General features: G+C 35.2%; 1 protein-coding gene across 2 annotated transcripts; it reads left to right on the top strand.

Moving 5' to 3' along the window:
• Positions 1–10031: 10031 nt before the first annotated feature.
• Positions 10032–16490, top strand: LOC104233188 (glycine-rich domain-containing protein 1-like). 2 transcript variants are annotated; one of them, XM_009786535.2, is made up of 9 exons: positions 10032–10165; positions 10754–10933; positions 11484–11601; positions 11696–11950; positions 12432–12887; positions 13472–14010; positions 14451–14649; positions 15357–15512; positions 15598–16490. In XM_009786535.2, exons 2-9 carry the CDS (start codon positions 10755–10757, stop codon positions 16246–16248), a joined length of 2553 nt encoding a protein of 850 aa, XP_009784837.1. In that variant the 5' UTR covers positions 10032–10165; position 10754; the 3' UTR covers positions 16249–16490. The 2 variants fall into 2 exon arrangements, with proteins under 2 accessions (XP_009784837.1, XP_009784838.1); XM_009786536.2 differs by having other exon boundaries at positions 10032–10169.
• Positions 16491–17743: the final 1253 nt, after the last annotated feature.

Genomic DNA, 17743 nt, shown 5'->3' with positions numbered 1-17743 from the left:
TTGCGCTTTTATAACTTGATTTAGTTCTTAATAATAATTTAAGTATTTTTATAATTTATTTTTAGAAAATAAAAGAAGAAAAGAGAACAAAAATACAAAGAAAAATCGGATTGGGCCACTTCTTCAAATTTCAACCTCAGGCCCAAATAATTGCCCAATCTTCCCCATGACCCAGTCCACTTCAGAACGGGTCGACCCGGTCCGCCCCATTAACCCATTAACCCAAAACCCCTCTTCATTCAAAACACAAAAGAAAAAGAAAAAGAAGAAAAACCCTAAAAAACCTAAAAATGGTCCCCCCCTTCCCTTTGCTTCTTCTTCTCCAAGCTTCCTCACACCCCATCCATGGCTGCCTCCCATGGCTTCGTCTTCATCCTCGTCGTCACCCCCCCCCTCGTCGAAACTCGAGCAGCCGCTGCTGCGTTGTCCAAACTCAGTCACGTCCAAACAACCCCGTCGCGACCAGCTCTCATCGAACGCTGCCATCGCGTCCAGCCAGTTCTGCCATCTTTCGTCGACGATGCTGTCGAGTATTAGCTTCACGTCCAGCTCCCTCGTCCATGGATTTTGCTGCTACTGTTTTAGTTTTCTTCCTCGTCGTCCGTCCATGGATGTTGCTGCTACTGTTTCGGTTTTTCTTCCTCGTCGACATCCATGGCTGTCGTTCCAGCAGCTCCGTCTTCCTCCTCGACGAACTGATGTTGCTCACGTTTCTGGGAGTTTAATCCGCTGGCCATGGCAGCATCGTCGTTAGCTGCTTCTGCTTCCTTCGTCGTCCGCTTCAAGCTCGATCGTCCAGATGTTTGCTACTGTCCCGTTTTGCTACTGCTTCGTCGTTCAAATGTTTGCTACTGTCCCGTTCAGCTTCTTCACGTAAATCGCACCCCAGCTTCTTCAGTCAACTTCTTAAATTCGAGTTCGTCATCGTTGGTTCGAGCTTTGGTCGAGGCTCGTCAAGTTCGTTGTTTGTTTAGTCGTCCGTCGTTTCGATCCGGTTAGTAGATTTTTTGAGTTTTATTTTGTCCATATTTTGTTTGATATTTCTCGAATCTAAAATCAACAAATGTTTGTTTTGTTTATCGTTTGAATTAATTTTTAGTTTGTTCATGTGCTTTGTTAAATTAATTTTTCAGATTTCAAATGAAAGATTAATTAATTGTTTTTCATGTTATTTCATGTTTGTATTGTTGTTTACATGAATATTTGTTAGTTTAATGTTTGTTAGATTCAAATTGAAATTTAATTCAATTTTTTTTCATGTTGTTATGTATTTTCCAGAAATTATTAATGTTGTTTGAATCATGCGAATCCGTCATGTTTTGTTGTTTAAAAAAAATAGATTTAGTTCATGTTCATCTTTGTTTGAAGTTCATGTTTAATCCAGTGATTTAATGTGAGTTTATGTTTGTTTTTGATTTGTTGATTTAATTTGAATCATGCATATTGTTGTTTGTATTGTTGTCTCTTTGTTCATCCATTGATGGTCTAAATTAACCAGGATTGGTTCCCGATATGGTTAATTTATTTCCATTAATTTTGAGTTGTGTTGTTCATCGTGTTCATATAATTGTTGTTGAAGATTGTTGAAAAATTGGTCATCTTGACTATATTTTGGTCAAGTTATGATTAATTGAGTGTTTAGAGCTGATGGGGGTAATTTGGTAAATTGCATTGCATTCGGGGGTAGATTTGTAATTGCAATAAGGTCGGAGGGGTAGTTTGGTAATTGAACATTATTTTGATTCTTTATGTTAAGCATGGGGGACAAAATATAATGGGGTGAGGTTTTTGATGTACTTGTTTAATATAATGGGGGACAAGACAAATTATAATGGGTTGGGAATGTGGTAGGCATGGGGGACAAATTGTAATGAGTTGTGGTGGATGCATTTATTTAATGTAGGCATGTGGGACAAGGTTTAAAATAAAGAAAACATTAAGTAGTGGGACAAAGCATGTCATTGGGGGAATAATTTGGGGTTGGGAATTGAAGACTTGTCTTGCTATATATATAGGGTCACTTGAACATTATTGGGGAGACTTGAATATTATTGAGAGGATTTTTGGGGAGAGAGTTTTAATACTTGAGGTTGAACATAAAACAAATTTCTACACTTGAGAGTGGACATACTTGAAACATTTTGAGAGTAAAAGAGAAAATGCAATTTGAACTTTCACTCGAATAATTTCCGTTTGCTTTTCTCAAGTGTTATTCAAAAATCCGAAACTACTGCCTCTTGTATCTGTTCTCTCTTCTGCTTTGACTGTGATTGCACTTTGGTATTGCTGAGTTTTCAATCTGTTACTGGGTTATTCTACTGGTTGTTACTGGTTTGCGGTGTTGCTGAATCTGTTGTTGCTGTGGTATTATTGCTGCTGACTTCTCCTTCTTTTGTTCTTGTACTGCTGTTTCCAGGTACACATTTGTACAATCTCGACTTGAAGCAAAAAAAAATGAAATATTAATCAGGCTTTGTTCCTGTTGAATTCCTCCTGTTTAGATTTGTGGTTAAATATAATTTGTCTTACTTCTTATAAAGATGTAGTCGAATGATTAATGAATAATTAGGTTGCATATGTATACTTTCTTCATCTAATAATGTTAGTTTAAATTAATCGGAAAATAATTAATCTGTTTTGATATTATGGTCAATCTCATGTTCTAGTATTATCGAATAACAGAATATAAAAATGAAAGCAGTTTTTCTTTGTACAAACTCGATCGCAATTTTCCATTCGCATTAGCCGTAAACTAATAACTAATAAGTTACGTTTTTCAGCATGTAATTAATTAAGAAATTTTCTTTTATTTTTAGAGACAAACTTAATAGAAAAATGTAGTCACTATAGGTTTATCCTTTAAAATAAAAATGAGACGAGCCTCGCCAAATAAATCACAAATCGCCGGGGCCCTCAATAAAATACATAACCATTGATTAGACTTTGGATTTGGTCGTTTAATGAACCTTCACGGCATCTTCCAAAAATAACAATACGTTAGACTCTTTAGGACGCGCCTTAATAAATCTTACCTTCTTAAACTCGGGTGCGCATTTATGTGACTCAAATCCAAATCTCAACGGAATCGAAATGTGTTTCTAATCACGGGTACATTGATTGTGACGTGGTTCGAGATGCGTGTCCATGACGTTGCAAATTCCTTTTAAAAAATAAGAATGAGATGAGCCTCGCCAAATAAAAATACAAAATTGCGGGGCCCTCAGTAAATATTTGTTTTCAAATTGCTTAGATTTCGGGATGGACCGCTTAGCAAAATTCCACGGTCCTACCCAAAATAAATACGCTAGTCGCTTTAGTCGCGCCTTTAATAATTTAATTTCCTTAAACTCGGGTGCACATTGATGTGACCCAAATCCAAATCTCAACGGAGTCAAAGTGTGTCGACGGTCACGGGTACATTGATTGTAACGTGATTCGAGATACATTTTCACAACGTTGCAATTCTTGACAAAAATAACAGTAAATGATAAAAGCGGTTAAAAGTTAAAATTTGCACATAAGTTCATATTCGTATAAAATCAGATAATCAAGCCAAATATAACAGTTGAGCGACCGTGCTAGAACCACGGAACTCGGGAATGCCTAACACCTTCTCCCGGGTTAACAGAATTCCTTATCCGGATTTCTGGTACGCAGACTGTAATATGGAGTCATTCTTTTCCTCGATTCGGGATTAAAATTGGTGACTTGGGACACCCTAAATCTCCCAAGTGGCGACTCTGAAATAAATAAACAAATCCCGTTTCGATTGTCCTTTAATTGGAAAAAACTCCCTTGCACCCCCGCGGGTGCGGAAAAAGGAGGTGTGACATTAATTTATTTGGTTATCTTTCGTTTCCATCCGTGATTCCCTTTATCGTTTTTACTTATTGTAGTTTGTTCTATCCATGCTGTTGATATTACTTCGTTATCTCTATGTCCTGTTCTATTTATTTAACCAGTAGGTGTCCGGACTGTTCCTCGTCACTACTCCACTGAGGTTAGTCTTGATACTTATTGGGCACTGTTGTGGTGTGCTCATACTATATTTCTGTACATTTTTTGTGTACAAATACAGGTATTTGATCGATAGTAGTTGTGCGGGTTCGTTCGGTGGAGACTCAAGGTAAACCTGTTGTAGCATTCGCAGGTCTCGGAGTCACCTTCAATTGTACTTATTTCCATATGTTCCTTTTGTTTCGGAACAGTGATGTATTTATTTTGTATAACTACTCTTAGAAAGGCTTATGACTTATACCACCGGTTTTGGGAATTGTAATTTGTTAAGAGTTATTTAAATTAAAAATAGCAAATATAAATGTTATCTCAGTAAATGTTAGGCTTACCTAGTTTAGAGACTAGGTGTCATCACAACTCCTTTGGAGAGATTTTGGGTCGTGACATTGGTGGTGGTGGTCATTTGTAGAAGTGGTTGGTCATGATTGGCTAATACATAAAGATATATTCAAATTTCCATTTAGTGAATATAATAAATAAGGCTTATATCGATTCTTGTTATTTTCTTTTTTCGTTAACACACTTAAATATAATTAAGTAAATAGTTATTATCTTTCTTTATGTAAATTAAAGACTTAACTGGTCTTCTCAGTCAATTCCTTTCCTCATACTTCATCAGTAAAAAAAAGATCATCTATGACGGTACTAGTTTCAATATTCATGATAATTTGCATTAAAATTGATATCAAAACAATTAACATGACAGAATTTTAGTTTGGATTGCGGAAGATAAAAAACTGTCATATTAAGTAGATGCGATAACGAATTTAAATTACATATGATATATAATTTGACATAAACAATCCCTATAGCCGATAGGTGAAGCTACATATGACAGGCTATTTCATAAAAATATTATTTTCTCCCCCCCCCCCCCCAAAAAAAAAGAAGTCTATTTTAAATTGTTCATATTCCATGTAAGCATTCCCCCGATGAATATAGACCTACCTTCGCATTTATTTTCACAAATATAGAAAATCGAATAAAATAATTTATTAATGACTCCACGTAAGCCGTATTTTGATATATATCTTGGGTAGGAAATTAAAAGAGGACGAAGGCAATTCGTACGTAGTGAGACTGGTATGTTTACCCGTTAAACGGTACAATTGAATTTGTTGCGTGGTTTATAGACTAACGAACTGGTTTGATTCCAAAATGATAAATAAATTAAATAAAATTAAGACTTAGCATTGAAATCAAAAGAAATAGCAAGCTTGATTCCGGGAGCAAGGCTTCTGAATAAACTGATAAGACAAGTATTAGACAGAAAATAAAGTTATGTTATTGAGCTTGAGAATAAAATGTAGTATACGTTTTGTCATAAATTCATGTCCTACAATGGTTGTTGAAGCCACTATTTATAGCTATACCTAGGGAGCAAGCCCCTCTTAGATGATAATAAAGGGGACCATTGATGAATATGTAACGCCATGCCATGAATACCAAAATTCTCTGCAACGACTGCATATTTAATACTGAGGAATATTCTTCATTACATGTCATCTGGTGACAAACATCTATTTGCTCTCGTTGGCCGTGTTCCCGCATTTTACAAGTGTTTGTTTTGTAGAAGGCTTACTTTTTATATAACAAACTTCTTGGATTATAGGAAACTGCATTTATTGGAAGAACATTTGCAACATTGAACACCAGTTGAAGTTACAAAGAAATGGTAGCCTTGCGAACAATTAACACAATTGGCTCATTGACATCTTGCTATATATGTGGCTACAGGTATATGAAAACTTTATTTACAAGTCTAAACTCACAATTTATATAAATCAGTGGTGGTTTTCTTAATAAATTAATTGCATATTGATTTTTCTTATCCCTAAGACTACTGCTTACTGCAAAATACAATAATTTTCAGAAACAACAAAGGTCCCTGGCTAGTTGATCATGTTATCAATTTTTCCTCGTATGGTGATAGGTGATCCTGCTATTAATTTTTCCAACTCAAATAATATGAAGGGCATATAGTAATTATTTAATTAGCTTAACAATATTATTTTTCTAAAGTTTTAATGGATACTGAGATGGTTAACCCATAAAGAAGAACAACTTAAAGAAACTAATCAAACAAAAATTCTAGAATTCAATTATTGAGATGTCATGTAAGTTACTCCCAACATTTTCAATCCTTGCGCTTTTTTTCCCTAGGTTATGTTAAGTAACTAAGGGGTCGTTTGGTTGGAATACGATTTATACCGGTATAAGTTATGCCGGTATAAGTTATATTGGGATAAGTTATGTTGTGATTAGTTATGTTGGGATTGTTGTTTATTCATTGTTTGATATGTTGTATTAAGAATGACAATTGCATAATTTCTAAGAAGAAGGTATAAGTTATACCTGTGCTAATTACCCCACCTTCTATAAGGTATAAGTTATCTTAGTGTTAAAATTAACACCGGGATAACTTATACCTGGTTAGCTAACCAAACAAAGTATTAAAGTGGTATTGAATTTTTATACCACCCTTATACTTTCTTATACCTCATACCAAACGATCCCTAAGAGTACTTTGTTTCATATTCTTTTGCATTTATTACTAATACAGATTCTAGTGGAATTCATGCCTTAGAAGATTTGATAAAGTCCCTCAAGAAACGAGATATTCAAGTAAGCTGGTAGTATACAAATTCTATATTTTTTGTTAAAGTTTTGGCACTTTTTTTTTTTTGCTTCTTTTGCTTGAAGTTAGCACCAGAAGATTTTGATACTCGTTTGTTTGTTTAACTAATTATTATTCCCCCTCCTATTTTATCTGTTCATTTCTTCTGCTTCAGTGTTCCAGTGTTGTTAGCGGTCAACTTTGGTGCAAGTTTAACTTCTCTTAATCATGGAGCTGGATTGAAGCTTATACTTTATTTTTTTAATTCTAATGTTAGAAAACCTATGGAGCTTGACTTATACTTTAATAGTTATATATGTGATGTTTTTCATGAATATATAGCTAGAATTTATGCCGTCAAGTAGAATAATTTGTATGTTTTGTGATGATATACGAGGAAACAGCTCTGTACTTTAGTTCTTATTCATGTGAGAGTATCTAGCAACTTCTGTTTAATGTTGTTACTTGTTAAACCAAGTGACATATTTGTTTGTTAGAAGATTTGGAGCTTTCGTTTATTTATGTAACTGGATTTGTCCAACAATGTCTGTATAATGCTATTGTGAGAATATGCTACTCGTTTATAACTTCTTCATCGAATGTTTTTGTTTAATTGTTTCAGCATAATGATGTGAAGAGCGAGTCTACATCACCCATAGGTGTAAGAGTATCATCAAGTGACGGCAATACAAATCACCAAGCAAGTACTTTGGATTTTTCTATATTTATTCATTGAGGAACTACCCTAGATTGTCTAATATTAAAATTATTATATACTTTATGTGTTTATATAACTTTAGTTTTATTTCAATTTGATTTGTAATGTTTGTTACAAACATACAATAGATATTTTAAAGGAATTTGATTTTTGTTGTATGAGTTATTTAGTAAAATTATTTATTGAATCCTAAAATTAAAATCTTGAAATAGGTATTGCGGCATTTATAAACTGCCAATATTAAATATATTTTTTAACGATTGAGTTCAAATTGTGGGGGGTTATAAATCCCCACAAATAATTTTTTTAAAACATTAAGATCATATTATTGGGGTTACAAACTACCACTAATTGCCTTTAAAAACCGCCACAAATTAAAAGTTTATTTTGTGACGGTCGTCATGGAGGTTTTTGAAAACTGCCACAAAAATGCTCGTGGCAAACATAACTACGACATTTTTTAAAATCGCCACAATTCATTTTGTGGAGGTTGAAAACTGCCACAAATTAACAAAAAAAAACCACAAAATGAGCCTTTTTTTTTGTAGTGATTGTAGTTATAGAAAGATTTAAACTCCTAAATATTTGTAGTTCTTATATAATTCGAATAAGAAAAAAATTAATAGTTAAAATATAATTTTAGTTAATTTAAAAGTCCTAAAAATTAGAGAAATAATAAGATGACAATGACTATTTTATCTAATGTGAACTATATTTTAAAAGAATAAAAAAAAATGAACGATATTTTGCTAAGTATTATTTTACAATAATTAACTGGCCAATTTTATTACGTTAAAGAAAGATTAGGTGCAATCATTTCTTTCAAAAGTCATGATTGTCCATTTAAAAGTTCTAGGTACTTATGATTAAAAGGCGAGAATAATAATAAAATCTTGATAATAGTTCATAAACAAAGATTCAAAAATTTGAAGGGGGCGTCTGGGAATACATGGGGAGATTCAATCGTGAGAAGATCACTATACCTAATATATTGTACGAGAAGCATGGACTCCCAAAATTGGAGGAATACAACATGTGCGTTAGTATTGGTGAACTAATCGACACATTCCAAAAGATGAGAAATGTAGTTAAGTGGCCCAGAAAATGAAGAAATCAGCTGAGCTATGGGATATATCAGCCGACCAATGGGACAGCCCACCAATTAGTTTCTTTAAACATTTCACGTGGAGTCGTTATATCCTGACGAAAGGAAGGGTGAAACTAAGTGAAAAACCAATCATTCTAATCTCTCTTCTAGAGTCTTGAATTATATGCCTCTCGGTTGAATATTAAAGATTTAATTTAATTTTGACTCTTATGTTCTAATAAAATTATATATATCGGATCTTACGCATAACATTAGGAGCAAAACCTAAACGAACTTGTAATTAGGTAGATAAATTGGGAAGCGATTGGTAACTAAAGACTCGTGACTCCATTTTCCATTTGATCAATGGTTAGCTCATTGATCCCTGGACTTAATTAGGATTACAGCTGCTGCCATACATGCCTTAATAAGAAATTATAGTGCGATCTTCTCTTGATTCTTGAATTTGTGAAACTAGTAGAGGAGGTTGACATAAGATGACTCACAATTTTTTGGAAACATGCTTATTTCGTGTATGGAGTGAAGGCCGGCCACGGAACAAAACAAACTCTTCACTATTATTTTGCTTGTGCAGTCATTTACGTGAGCGAGTGTTGTGGTTGTACTACACAATACACAATGTAGTACAAACATACAAAATGAGCCTTGTGCTTTACTTTTCGTATTTGCTTCTTTCTTATACTTTCACTAACTTGGGAGTACTCTCTCCCAGAAAGTAGTACTAATAATATAATACTTGGATAATGCTAATGACGTTAAGTGTGGGCCTTACTTCCGTGTTGGGTGAAGGCATGTCAAATTAAAGAAAAACAGTAATTAATAATGATCATCCATAAATAGAAATAGTTTAACAATAAGCAATTAATTAGCATGATTTACCATCGAGATTATCCACTAAAATTTACTAGTATATGTATACAGTTTCTCAAGGTTAAATTATGAACTTTAATTTATTCTGGTATTGATGTTCTCTTTGTATTTTATTTAAGTTGACTTTAATTAAACAATACATTTCTTAAATTCAACATTATAAAAAGCCATAAAGGCCTAAAAACTATGAAAGATAACGCATTTCATGCATATTATTAGTTTTGAACATAGTTCAGGAATGCTCGCGTAAGTTTTCTTTTGGTTTGTATTGTTTCCACATCGTTTTGCTATTTCTTTATTATTCAGAGGAGACAGATCTAAGATTTAAACTTTATAGGTTCGACTTTTAAATTTTTTAACATTAAATTAATTATATTTTAAAATTATTAATTCATAATTATTATTTTAATAATTTTTTACACGCGTTCAAAGTTATAGCTGCCCCTGTTGTTCAGTGCCATGTTGTTCAGTACCAAGTAATAGGAATCAATAAATATCTAAAGAGGTCATTGTCAAACTTTTCCTATATCCTCCGAAGAAATTTCTGCTTCGTTTGTAAAGGGCAGTTTTGTCCGAACACAATATATATTGTACTTGGCCACGTCAGTACGTCACTATCAAGTCATAATCAACTGATATCGTACACTTCATCGCACTGACTTCGTCGCATATAAATATTCTAACTTCAAACCTGAACGATCATCCAAATTGCTCAGTAAAACATCTTGCATTTCCAAATTCCACATCACAAAAGACGTGAAACTTTAGTAACAAAATTACGAACTCGCCATCTCCGGTGGAGTTCTCCGGCAATCGTCGTCTCTTCCGTTTTCCGGTCAGTAAGTAGACTTAAACTTTTCTCTTTCTTCTGTCGTTGTTTATCTCTCTTTCCGATTTACTTTAGAGTATAAACTGCCTCAGTTACTGTTTTCTATTTGAGTCCTTAGTTTGTCTATTTGCTACTTGAGATTCTTCCTAAGCTCTTCGTCATATTAAGCGATTATACGCTTTTTTCTTTTCCTTTTTGCTAATTTTGTTAAACTGTCTCTCTTTTTCCTTCTGTTTATTTGTGAAGTTTTTCGCGAGCTGTTTTCATTTTTGAGATTTTGTCACTGAACGTTTCTATGAGTTCATCTGGATGTTCAACAGCTGTGAATTTAATATTAGTGCAGCGTGAAAGAGTGATCCACGTAATATAGCAATCATTTTATCTTGTAAAATTATTTTAAGATATCCTTAAAAGAAATGGAGAAACACTAGGAAAAGTAACCGAGTTTCTAATAATTTGAATTTATGCGCTAGAATTTGAATTTATGCGCTAGAATTTGAATTCTTCGATGAATTAATCCAAAACTTTGTTCTGTATTTGTTATACTTAATCCTTTTGATTTTGATACTTCTTTGTGCTTCGATTTGGCAATAGAATGGATATTAGCGAAGAAAGAATGGAGATGGAGCAACAGTTTGAGTGGAATGAAGCACAGAAGATTGTGATAAATGTGGACCTTGTTGCTGCAGCTAAAGAGCAGCTCAACTTTCTTGCCACCGTTGATAGGAACCGTTGGCTGTATGAAGGACGTGGTCTGGATAAGGCCATTCATAGGTAATACGTAATTTGTATGTCGTTCTCCCTGGTTACTTGTTTTCTGACTATGATAACTGATTATTTGGAATGTTTACTTTATATAAGTCAATAGCAATGCCTGGAATTTGAGTAAGGGGATTTTAAAATGTAGAAATATCACACTTAAGATTTGAACCTATGATTCAATAGTTTATATACATACGAAAAAATTATTTTTAACCCTTTTGCACAATGCAATTTTTCGGCAAAGGGGATCAATTGAACCCCCTTCATCAAAGGTAGTTCCACAGTGTTATAAGTCGTTTTTATTTTCTTCTGGTCTGAGATAATATTACATGTTAATGTTTCGTTTCTTTAGAGTATTATGGTATATGACACTATGATAGTTACTATCATTTTTAGATTTTTCCCACACTTGCTTATCTTATATATTTGCCTATTGTCGATTTGTTATGTTGTGTGAACTTCAAAAAGGATTTGAGATTCTTTCTGCATCTAGGGAACTTGGCGTGGCTCACTTTATCCTTTTTCTATTTAGAGAACATGTATTATAAAATTGCAATTTCAGGTACTACTCATGTTGGCTACCGCTGTTGGCAAAACACTCTGAGTCCCCCTTCTTTGAAGGACCTTTGGTTGTTCCTTTGGATTGTGAATGGATTTGGCATTGTCACAGGCTCAATCCTGTAAGTGCCTCAACTAGTGAAACATTTGTTATATAACTTCTGTGGCTAAAAGATTTTAGGTACACTTAAATGCCTCTTCTGCATTCTTTTCCAGGTTAGATACAAGACTGACTGCAAGAAATTATATGGGAGAATTCTTGACAACCATGATGTTGTATCTTCTGTGAAAGCGGAATCAAAACAGGATACTGAAGAGCTCTGGCAACATTTGTATCCAAATGAACCTTATGATTTGGACTCAGAAAGAGCTCTTTTTGAAGATATCCATGTGAAACCTATACAGGTTGAACAATGCAATGATTATGATCTAGTCTCTGCTGTTAAGAGGCAATGCCCTTTTTTCTACCAGGTGAGCAAGAGGATGCTAACACTTTTGTTTTGAGTCTAGCACAGGATATCAGCAGTCAGACTTGTAGAGTTCACTAGCTTCATTTTTTTATTTGAAAGCTTGAGAACCATTTGGTTTATGCCGAACAATATGAACAGAATGGTTTAGCACACATTACGAAAGTGCTTAATAGGGAAATCCAGAGCTGGAAAGGTTAGGGGGCATTCCTTTTGCCTGTCATCCCATCCTTATGGTTAATATATGTCTTGGAGGTCGGAGAAAAAACTTCAGCTGTTTTCCTGCCAATTGTTTTTAAAATCATATTATCCATGCGTGATTTTAGTAGCATTCATTTTATTATCTACTCCATTAAGCAGCGACATAGAATTCCTTTTTCTTTATATCGTTGCTTCAAGCATGATTCCTTTTATTTGAAATTTGATAAGGAGATCTATACAAGTAAGATGTGTTATTTTTAATTTTGCGTTATTCTTTCTTGCAGGTGTCTAGACCACACATGAACAATGATCTCTATCTTGAAGGTGCTGTGGCTCGATACAAGGGTTTCTTACATCTGATCCGGAGAAACAAAGAAAGATCGATTAAGAGCTTTACTGTTCCAACTTATGACATAGACCTTATCTGGCACACTCACCAGTTACATCCTGCTTCTTATTGCAAAGACCTTGTTGTCATTATGGGTAAGGTGTTAGAACATGATGATACTGACTCAGACCGAACGAAAGGGAAAAAGTTGGATACAGGGTTTTCTCGAACTACAAAACAGTGGGAGGAAACATATGGTTCAAGATATTGGAGGGCAGGTGCAATGTATAGAGGAAGTGCACCATCTCCTCTTAGGAATACTCATTTCTTCTCCAGCACAGTAAGCAAGAAGGAAGATACTTTGCCCGAGCACCAAAAGATAATGCATTATCCTGGGATGGAAGCTGTGGAAGTAATTCTCTGCATCTTTCTACTTTTGTTTTTGTCTTCTCGAGATCGTTTATAATTTGATTTGATACTATTGATATATTTGAGATGCTTACATATTATGATTTCCGTTTCCAGTTTTACATCTGAAGTAATCAGTACAAGGATGAGAAATCTGGAGTATGTGCTGAAACCTAATATATGTATGTTAAGAATGATCGTTGTTGTTCATCAGTATGTTGGTAAAGCTAGAGATCATAGGAGCCATTTCACAATATATATAAAGATTTACATCCAGTGTAGAAAGTTATTACAACTTTAACCCCTACGATGACATCTAAAACAATCATTATCTGTCTCGTTTTTTGGAATGTGGGTATGGTGTCAATGCATTTAACTGTACCCTTGCCTATCTTGAGTGTTGCTGCTCTCTGTTACAAAAAACTTCAATGCGTAGCCTAGATTTCTAGATCACTGATCAGTTAACAGAAACTACTTATTGCTTACAATTACACGGCTTCCATGTTTCTTGTTGAAGTGGTTTTATATTCAAATTAGTCACTCTTACAGTAATTTGGAACTTTTATTAACTTCTTTAATTATTTACAGGTTATGTTAGAGTTTGTAGATATCAGAAACTTACCAGAAGGGCGCAAGGGAAGCTTCTTCATCTCATTTAGCAAGACTCAGCCTGATAAAATATTCAATGCAAAGAGGAAACGTACTATTTTGTCTATCAGTGGGGAAAAACAGGTTGCTACTTTCCAGTGTGAACCTAATGGTCATCTTCTTCTTGATCTCATGTCCTACTCATCTTCTGGTTTGCCTATTCTAAATTCTGTGAAACCTATGGGTTCTGCTAAAGTCTCTTTAGAAGATTTAATTTGCCCAACTTCAAAACTTACAATGGAAAAATGGGTGGAAGTTGTTCCAAACTCTAAAATGGAAACACTAAAGCCAATCTATTTACGAGTAGCAATCTCAGTTACAACGCCTATGGCAGCACCATATGTCTTTCACTTTGTTCGTTCTCGAGCATTCTCCAAAACTTCTTGCTTTTTCCCTCTTCCTGGGAGGATTCAGTATGCTAAGAATTGGACTGGTGTCATCGATGATGCTGGTGATGAGGTCATTAGCCTGCAAATGAGGTACTTAATGTTAATCGTTTTATGCTGTTGATGCAGTTCTAGTTAGGGACTTTAACATAAATGTGCCTGTTATCTATGCACTATCTGCTTTTTTTTTCCGCTTGTATTTGTGATTAACTGCGGTTTCATGATAATGATTTCTTGTGGCTTCATCTGACATATTTGCGACTTTGGTGTCACAATCAAATTCTTCAGAAAGCTTTTTTCTCTTTTAAACGAACTTGGGTTTAATCCTTTTATGAATTCTTTGATGAACCTAATTCAGTATTGGGGGACCTGTCTTATATTGCAAATGTGCGAGGACCTTTGTTTCTTGGTGAAAGTTTTAAGCAAAACCGATAATTTCACCAAACATGTGGAAGTATGAGAAGTTAGGAAACTGTCATTACCTTTTCTCCTTGCTGCTTGAAATTCTGTTGAACATCATGGTTCCACTGTAGGGACTCGACGAAATCAAAGGGGAAAAATGATTCTACATTGCAGAAGGACGTAATTGGCATAAGCAAGTCTGGCGAGGTACATTCTCTTGCTGAGTTAGTAGGGAAAGAGTGGTTGCTGCTAGATGCTCAGTGGTCCCTTCAACTACAAAAATCCAGCAGTGATGATGGCCACCTTTTGGAGTTGGTTGGTCACAGGAATGTGAGTGTTTATCTGTTATATCTTCCTTTTTTCTAGGGTTCAAAACTAGGGGAAAATACGGTTACCACTCTCATTTAATATCTGCCATTGTCACTCTTACACTCATCTATTGAATGACTAATTTCCTATCAGATATGTCAGAATGGATCTTTGCTGAAAAACACCAATTATCTGTCATATTAGTTTCATCTCATGTTCCCACTGGGTTTTCCTAGGAACATGGCTTTGCTGCTAACACTCTGTAACAGAGGCTCTACCTCTAAGTTCTGCTTCGATGGTTCCAGCCATTGTTGTGCTATTTTTTTCCTCGAGGAAACATTTTGTCGTGCTATTTTTTTCCTCGAGGAAAAATTTTGTGTTTGGAACATTACAGAGCTTAGTATATAGTAAGTTGTTGAATTTGGTAGTTGTTCTTGGTGCTGCAAAATGCTATTACACTAAGACACAACAATTTCAGTCACCGTAAAGCTATACACTTAACATCATTGTTGTGGCCTCTCAGCAATTTCAAGAATTTGTGTTTCCGATATTATGAATGAGTATTGCGGTTAAAGTTCTCTTGTACAGCTTCTCATTTACTCACTTATTTCAAAGTCATGAAATAGCTAAATCTGTTCGCTGTTACCCATAATTCGTAATGATTCCAAAAGTTTACATTGTTCTGACTCTCCATGACTTAACAGTTTCCGCACTCATATGTTGTACAGGTGAAATTCTTCCCTGGTCAGAAGCTGGATTATGAGCACAAGCCTTGCACAAAGCAAAGGAGTCCTGATGATTTTTTAACAGCTATAGAGTTCTCTGCACAGGACCCTTATGGAAAGGCATTGGCATTGATTGACTTGAAATTTGGAGTTATCAATGTAAGCTATTTGTTTATACTGTTGTTCCAGTTTCATCTCGCGGAATCACATCTATCTAAGAAATATATTTTCCTTGTAAAATCAGGTAAAAGAGGAGTGGTTCCTATTGCCTGGTTCTATAACAGCTTTTGTACTTTGTGATACTTTGAGGAAGGAAGGGTATAGTAGCCTGGTAGGCAGTGCCAAACATTCCAAAGAGATTGATTTTTCAACTCAAGAAACTGACATGAGCCATGAAGAAGGCAACAAAGCTAATCTGAAATCTGAGGCAGAGAAGGGAATGCCGTTGGACCTGGAGGCTACCAAAGGAAACATTGCAGCACCAGCAAAAGGAGCTATAAGTGGAGGCTGCGGCAGTGGTTGTGGTAGTGGTTGCGGTAGTGTTATGAGGAGTGGGGCCTGCGGCAGTTGTGGTGCTGGTTGTGGAAACAAATTGGAGAGTGGTGGTTGTGGGGGGTGTGGCAGTGGTGGCTGCGGGGGAGGCTGTGGAAGTATGTACGAAAGCAGTGGTTGTGGTGGCTGTGGGGGCTGTGGTGGTATTGGTGGTTGTGGGTATGATTCTGAAAGTAGGTTGAATAACAGTGGTTGTGGAGGCTGTGGCGGCGGCGGCTGTGGTGGTGGTTGTGGAGGAGGTTGTGGAAATAGGTTTAAAAGCAGTGGTTGTAGCAGCTGTGGTGGCGGCGGTGAATGTGTTGATGGTTTGGCATCTGGCAAAGCTGCTGAAGTTGATGCATAAATGACATCCCAAAGGAGGCTAATGCTAAAAGCCAATAAAAGTCCTAATCACTTTCATGCTTTTTATGTTTGTGGAACCCTTTCTCCATTAGTACACAATAAGCCCTTCATGATACTCCAGTGTCTTGTCATAGGGATTTTCAGCTGTTTGGAAATGTTTGTTGATATGCTGTTGTATTACTATGAATATAAAAGCTAAATAAAGTGTCAAGGATGAATATAGTCATCTGGTTTAATTGGAAATCTATATTTCTATATCGTTCAATATAGGTTGTTCTAGTGACTGGTTTGTGTGTTTGTTCTGTATTACTATTATGGATAACGGGACAATGCAAAGGAGTGTCGTTTCCCTCTCTTTTCAAGTCTAAAATTTATGCGCACATGACTATTGCTCTGAAGCTGAATTAGTTGGTAAATCAATTATCTGCTAGCGTTCGTGGCTCGAACCAATCGATCTTAGATGTCAAGTTAATGATGCACAAGCTTCTCTAGGTTTTTCTCTGATTCTTTACCTTGTGGAATCGAATTTAAGAAATTAGTTCTGAAAAGCCGATGAGAAGAGACACAAGAATCCTTATTGCTCCATATGAAGTGGTCATTCTCATTTGACAGAATGGTTAATACACCATTTCTTACATCATTTGTCTCCCATTAGCTGCCCACCAGCCCTCTCTTCATAATTTTTTAATTCACTGCATCGCATTACACTAGTGATTACTTTGAAAACAGAGTCAAGTAAGAAATATGGGGCCATAACTACTAGTTAAGGAATATCTGGCAGGAACAATTCAACCCAAGAGAAAACTAGGCACACATTTACTTATTATGAGGTCATCGTTGGTTTTGTTAACAGCTTAACTGATGCGTAGAATTCATATTCTCGGGTTACTGAAAAACCATCTGCAAGTAACTTTTCACAGTAAACATAGGTCGATAATTACCTGGAAAAGAGAATTGATAACCTGTTAGAGCAGGTCAAATCACACTAAGAATGTGAAATTTTTTACATCATCATGATACAAAACTTGGAGTTTCTTCTGTGTCTGTTGAATAATCTCCATTTAATTATTTGGAGTCCAGTGTAATGCATGCCTCATGTATTAAAAGGTTAATGTTTACCCACAAATTCTGATAACAATTGAATTTGTAACTAGTTTTAAGGATATGCGGATTAACTTGACACAAAGCGATAAATTAAGTTGCAATTGAAATAAACGATGATAGAGTAAATTTAAACCACACGAATTGAACAATTACAATCTTGGAAGATCAGTCGCACTCGAATTGGATGCACTTCGATCGGTATCAAGATACAGAAGAATAAGAGCTTAAAGAGATAATAATATATTGCCTTAGAATGCGTGTTAGAACATGTTAAATGAATTATCAGACCCCATTTATATAATAGAGGAGTCCTACTTTAGGTACAACTCTATAAAAGGTAAAAAATCTCTTGATTAGCTGATGTCGTTCCCTTATTGATAAGTGCCGAGATT

The sequence above is a fragment of the Nicotiana sylvestris genome, chromosome 2 (assembly GCF_000393655.2).
Source record: "Nicotiana sylvestris chromosome 2, ASM39365v2, whole genome shotgun sequence".
In the NCBI taxonomy this organism is placed as follows: Eukaryota; Viridiplantae; Streptophyta; class Magnoliopsida; order Solanales; family Solanaceae; genus Nicotiana; species Nicotiana sylvestris.
This window is presented reverse-complemented; position numbering and strand designations above follow the sequence as displayed.